The sequence below is a fragment of the Tigriopus californicus genome, chromosome 5 (genome assembly GCF_007210705.1).
Source record: "Tigriopus californicus strain San Diego chromosome 5, Tcal_SD_v2.1, whole genome shotgun sequence".
Lineage (NCBI taxonomy): Eukaryota > Metazoa > Arthropoda > Copepoda > Harpacticoida > Harpacticidae > Tigriopus > Tigriopus californicus.
This window is the reverse complement of record NC_081444.1, coordinates 15143573-15150062: the sequence shown is the minus strand read 5'-3', so window position 1 is coordinate 15150062 and position 6490 is coordinate 15143573. Positions and strand designations below refer to the sequence as shown.

Sequence of the window (6490 nt, the reverse complement as noted above, 5' to 3'; positions counted from 1 at the left end):
CTCTGCCATCAAATCCACTTGATTTCAGATATTTGTCCAAGGAATGGTGAGGTAGGGTGGGTTTTGATAAGCCGATGAAACACTGCCAGAAATCTGCATCACCCTTCTCACATTTTAGCGTGCACTTCTAGTCATTTCTTGGCCTTCATTTTCAATGAAATTCAAACTGTCCGTGTCCACTCTTGACTGGCATGCCATCATCGCCTTGAAGAGAGAGGATGCCACTTTCAACCAGAGATCACACAGTGGTCTAAATGGAATGGAAAATCAATTTGAGATCGGTGGCAAACGAGAGTTTAATGACCGTCATCTGAGGGTGTCAATCACAATACATACGATTGAGGTGAAGTTGAAGGACCGACGGATAATGGCTTTGACTGGCGGAGGACTACTGTACAAACGAGAAGCTGCACAGCACAACTAGGTGGGGATCTTTCGTACTCGCATTGTACGAGTACTCATTGTATTGCAGTAGCAGAGCTAACTACCCTTCCGTCTTTGGGGCTCCTTATTGTGGGATTGGATTCAGCGTCCGCTGTGGACCGCATCTTGGACGATTCACAATTGAATTATCAAGTTGCCACTCTGCCCAAGATGATTTGCTTGCCAATGATGTCGGTTGGTCCATTGCCCAATTTTAGAGCCAGTGAGAAACTACGCGGATATCCAGGTTGAAATGCATCTTGCTCTCGGTATCGCTTGTCGCTTGGAACCGCTCCTGTTTGTTCAAGAGCTCTAGCATGGCAAGGGTGTCGTTTTAGGGGGCCAAACCCTGGACAGTTTCAGTTCTTCCCACGACTGAAACACATTTTCTGCCTCGTTTTGGGCCGAGGAGAAGGAGAATCCAGAGAGGAAGAGATAATCTGAGTGGAAACCAGTTGGATGGCCAGCAATCAGTCACGAACCTATCAGTATTCATGATGCCATCCATCCGCCTATCCTGTCGGACCGTACAGATACAGATGCAAATTCGCACACAGATAATTACCCCTGTGGATCGGAAAATAATTGAGCCTGCTAGCCACCCTCAAATCCGGGGTCCCTGGTCTCTTTTGGCGGCCCTGTGGTAAGCAATTAAAGCAACACTTTTCTCTAGCACTCGCAATATTTTGTCGAATTTTTGAACAAGCCTTTTGAGAAGGCATCTCGGTTTTTTTCATCTTTGGCAAAGGGCCACCGAGAGAGAGAGGGAAAGAAAAAAAACCAATTTTCTCCAACATTGGTCCAATTAGGAGATAAATCCCTCTCATGAATCAATCTAAAAGCTGTCAGATATTTTGCCAAAACCAGAGCCAGAAGTTACGCTAAACTTTACCAAGAGCAGTTTGAGGTAACCCGGAAAAATGCCTCGTATCTTTTACAAATCAAACCTGCTTGAAGGTTCATTTAAAACGTATTTGTGTGGTACAAAAACATGCACCCGTGCCTCATGTTTACTCTCGATTTCCTCTCGTTCATTCTAATTGCTCACAATACGTAACTTGGCTCATAACTTGTGCTCGATTCGGAACCTCTGGTAGATAGGTATTGCCAAAAGTTTTCAATCTCTCCTGCAATCGAGGAGGCCAAGATAATCCGAAGAGAGATGAAGCCATGAATCTTTCTCCTTCTGACTCGACGTGCATTGTACGTGTAGCTCTCTCCGATGGCGGGTTTTCAAGACCAGGATTACTTGGTTTTGGTGTGGCTAATATTTCAAGTCAGAACCAGCCAGCACTTGACTCTCCGATCTCTCTCGATCGTCTCCTCGACTTCTTACATCTTACATCTTCTTCCCCAAAAGCTGCCAAGGCTCTGGCAATCTTCGGCCAGTTAATCCTACCAATTGGTTCGAGATCACGTGATGAACAACGTAAGATGAGTCGTCTGAAAAAAATGTCGTTGGAAGATGATCATTCATGAACTTTGGGAGCAAGTTGTAATAACACCACCACCATCAGTCTGGCCGAGTGAGTGTGTGTCCGTCCGTGGGTTCACCGTGAAAAATACGGCCATTCAGAGGCGATTCCGAGGAGGAGGAGGTCCTTGAAACTGGTGGGCTTTGGATTGCCCCATTTTGGAGAGTGCTCCCCGAGCAATTGACTGTTTTTCTTGGACCTGAAAAGCCCATTCATTGCAGCTTATTTGCCCTTGATGCAGGTGCATCTCCAGACCCGCTCTTCTAATGTGGAAGCTGGAAACGACTGCCTTGCTGCCTTGCTGCCTTGCTTGCGATTGGTTCCAATGAAAAGTAAACATTATCTTAGCACTATCAAAATGAAGTAATCCTTTGACACTTGGAGGAGTGCAGATATCTGTTCATCGTGGTGCTAACCCTTGACTAAACAGCAAATGGCTCATCTCTGTAATCTTCCCAGGAATTTTTGCCAGGAACAATGAGAGGCTTTGGGGGGGGTGAGAGCGAGCGAATAAGCGGCCCAGTCTGCTATCCTAGTCGAAACAGAGGGTATCTTTTGAACCCAGCTCCTCGGATTGCATGTCCAAAGAGAAAGAGACTCTCTCATCCTTCCAAGGGTATCATCATTATACTTGGACACCTCCAAATTTCAAATTTGGCCCTGGTTCCCCTATAGCTCGACTGGGAGTCACAACGATGTCTCAAACGGTTTTTTGATATTTTTTGTTTGGTTGCTCCAGATTGAGAGTAATTAATCACGTCTTTCTTGTTTTTTTTCACCGCTGGCCGACCAGACTGGAGTTGTTAGCAAAAAACCTTGGGCCTAAGTGATTGTGGTCTCGTCCATATTAGGAGCTTTCAGCCTCCTGATCGTTTTAGTGGATCCTCTGGCTTTGGCCGAGGTGAAGACCTTGAAAATCAAAATTGGCTGGCAGTTGTGCATATCATTATCAGCTAATCACTCAAGAGTGTCATCAGAACTGGATTGGTCAGCACCTTGCTACCACGTCTCAAAGTGACCATTAGGTTCCGTTGGTTTTTGGGTGGAAAAAGACTCGTTGAGGCTCAAGATGCATCTTCTACATCTCTTTATCAGGGTGTGGACTCCCTGGGCCTGGGATTTGTCATCTGAATGCTCAAGTTTTGAGGGTCGAACTACGACGGTACATCAAGCATGTTGCATCCGTATGCGGTGATGAATGCCGTTGAATTTGGGGACTCCGTACGTATTCAATTGGAGGAGATTATTGTCTCGTGTCAATGATGGATGAGGTATCAGATAATCCTATTAATTAGTTGGTCTGGTCCCTCTTGCCTACTTCAGATTATGTCCTACAATGGAAATATTGATTAGGGCTTGATCCGGCATTACCTGTTACCCACAACAGTCTTTCTCGTATCACGGTTGGGAATGTGTATGATGTGTCTGCATTGCAAGAGGTTCACTTGAACAAGGTGCTTTGGGTGAATCAAGGGCTCCCCACTCCAGTCTGAAGAGATCGACCGTGTCGAGTCTTGCCTTCCGCTTGAACAAGACTGCTCCAGGTTCAACAGTACTGGAAAGTGGAGACGAATCGCTCTTTCTTTCTTTCTTTCTCTCATTCTCCGATTCTCCTATGGTCCTCCTTGGCATTCCAGGAGAGCTCATGTCTGAGTTGTAAGGCGATACCGGCGATTTTCACATCAATCCGAGGCGATGAAACCTACACCGCCAGCTAGAAGCGCGCCAGTCCACTGGGTGAGGCGCGCTCTCCGGAGTCGCCGGCCGGTCCCCGTCTGGTTCGCTCCGTTGCTCGAGCTAAAGGCGCCGTTGTGTGGAAATAGGGATGGGGTGCTGCTGGTCGGGATTCCGCGGGGATTGGCGCGTCAAGAACGAGAAGAGCTCGAGGAAAGAGGAGCTCAAGCGCCACTTCTCACCGCCGCCAAAATGGCTGTGAAGAGCTCTCATGTCATTTAGTTCAGTACAAAAGAGTGAGGAGCAGCCATGATTAAAGTGTTCCTCCTTAGATGAAAGTGTTTGTGTTGTTCCAACTCTCCAGGGCCGATAAGTGTTAAATAATGGTCATTAATCGTGCGGGACAGAATTCAGATCACCGACGCTGGAGTGGCATCCCGAATCAAAGTCTGAGCCAGCAGGGGCAGCAGGGCCTTTTGATTTGAGTGAGTGGAATGACCACTGCCAATACATTGTGCTTGAAATTGCTTGTGACTTTGTAAGTGACGAGGAAAAAAACAAACTTAACACCAAGGGACATCGCCCAGTGTAACTCATCATGGATCATCAAAACCATCATCACCCAAATAATCAACAACAAGAACAGCAACAGCAGAGGGGTAGTCATAACCATCCTAATAGTGCCCTGTCATGGTGTCGTCGAAGGTAAGCCAGGGCTCTCCGCCAGACGCATACATCTCTTTCTCTCTTTCTCTCTCTCTCTCTCTCTCATCATGTCTTCATCCAAATTAAATGAAGTGACAATAGCTTTCCAGGGTAATGGCCGGGATGATGTGAGTGAGCTCCATTCGCTCTGGCCAATTGTCGTTGCTCGGGTTGCATTTCTTTGATTCTCATGGCGACTCAATGATCCGTAAAGAAGGGCATGAAAGGTTTCCATTTTCAAAGTGGAAGAAGCCAAACGAGAGCCAGCGCCAAGGGGGGAGCGACGCCAAGTCCAAACCCATGGACTATCCTCCGAATTTTGGTCGCAATTCAATCTCAGTATAAGTTCATATCCAGCATTCACTCAATGGAGTCTGTACAGCAATTTGTTTCTAAAGCCCGCTCTTTGAAAAGGATCCTGTCCACAAAATATCAGCTCGATCTAGGCTGGGAGTTGTCACCAGGACACAGTGATATCGATAATAATTGGTGGGATATGCGGCTGCCCTCTCGCTATGAATAGCAGTTAGCCGTCCCGAAAAAAGGAAGCTCATGGTTGTTCGCCTTATTGTATCATCTAAAGTTGCGGACTACGTACATAGAGTACACTGTATTCGGGCTGTAATAGCACCGACGTCCCACCATTATCGGAGTAACTTCAGTACATTTGTGCACTCACTTAGTCTTAGAACAGCTGGCTGGGTATTGGAGAGATATCTCTTCATTGCTTGCTCGTCCAAGTGACACATTCATCTGTAAAGGGATCTCGACCATTATGGAGCACTGGCTTATTCAATATATCACGGTGCGAGAATCGTGAATGGCACAGTTTTCTTCTCAAGTCCATATTCACCGATAGTGCCTAACCATTAGATAGATGGCTCTCCCTCGAGAGAAGCTCCGCTAATCCGGAGTTCATTTAATTTGCTCCACTTTTTGTCCCCCGATTCCCGATGACCCCGGTCATAATAGCCCATGATGTACGATGAGCTCAACGACCAACGAGTACCACTGTACACTAGTTTGCCGTCCGTCCGTCCGTCCGTCCGTCCGTCCGTCCGTCCGTCCGTCCGTCCGTCCGTAAGCACAGGACGTTGTACATGGCATACAGTACGTACATGGGTTAAACACATTTTTGCTCCAAGGGAGGAGAAATAAGAGAATATGAAGCACATTTATGAGCCGCAAGGGGATTAGACGCAAGAGACAAAGGGAAAACGAGAGAGCCAAAAGAGGGGGAAACACCACCGGGTATTCCCTCTGTGCTCGTGCTGTTTCTCCATGTTTTTCAATGTTGCCGTCTTGCCTTTTTTTCGCCTACGTCAGCGCCTTCATTCAAGGCTCGTCTGGAGACAGACTTATCCGCCAAATATATATCGTCTTATGGGCCCAAGTCTGCTAACCCATGGTGTCCTAGGTGAAACTGGCGCTCTTTTCCATCCGCCTACTCTATAAGATACTCACTCCCCTATAGAAAAGTTGTCGGCATGTTTTGGTCCATGTTGGATTCAATTTGGCCAAGATTCTCTTTCTCCATTGGCGGGGCGGCACTCCCATGAGACCCTCTCGGAATCGAGTCTGGCGAGACGAAATTGGAGCCGGAAATCCTTGGTCATTTGGCCATGAAATCAATCAATAACTTCAGTACCATTGTTGACAAAATCCACGACCCACCTCAACGACCCACCCAATGGACAGCTCTTTCAGTCGGGAGCAATATGCTCTCCATCTAGGCTGCTACGTAGAGCAAGCAGAGTGTACGTAGTGGTGGGCAGCTGCCATCTATTGCCTTGCCCTGATGTCATTGGAGGGATTGAGGATGATGATGATGGCGAGGACGAGAAGAAGCCCTGGTTATGTTATCATAAAAGTCAATGGCAATGAGGTGGAAAATGGTCAATTTGTCCTGGTTTCGTTTGTACGCTAAAACAATCACTCGCTCTTATGTGTCGTGACTTGCGCCACCAAGTTCAATGGCTTATTTGAGGACGAGTACCCATATCAAATGGGAACATGGAACAACAAATCTTAATTCTCTCCCCTTTTATGTTCACTCTTTCTTTCGTTTACCCCGTTGGAACACGGGCTGACGAGAGCTAATCATGGAAATAGCCAAACTAATGCACGACCGAATTGCTTCTGTGTCTGAGTTCAACTAGCGGAGGGAGTCATGTCATGACATTCACGCCACTGAACACTCGAATTCGCCCACC

General features: G+C 47.0%; 1 protein-coding gene across 1 annotated transcript in view; it reads left to right on the top strand.

Annotated features, from left to right (window-relative positions):
• Nucleotides 1-3584: 3584 nt before the first annotated feature.
• The window catches only part of LOC131880839 (uncharacterized), a 28116-nt gene continuing 25210 nt past the window's right edge, over nucleotides 3585-6490 (top strand). Inside the window, exon 1 of the mRNA XM_059227554.1 lies at nucleotides 3585-4277. Coding sequence (XP_059083537.1) covers nucleotides 4171-4277 — 107 coding nt within the window. The 5' untranslated portion in view covers nucleotides 3585-4170. The remainder of the gene's footprint in view (nucleotides 4278-6490) is intronic.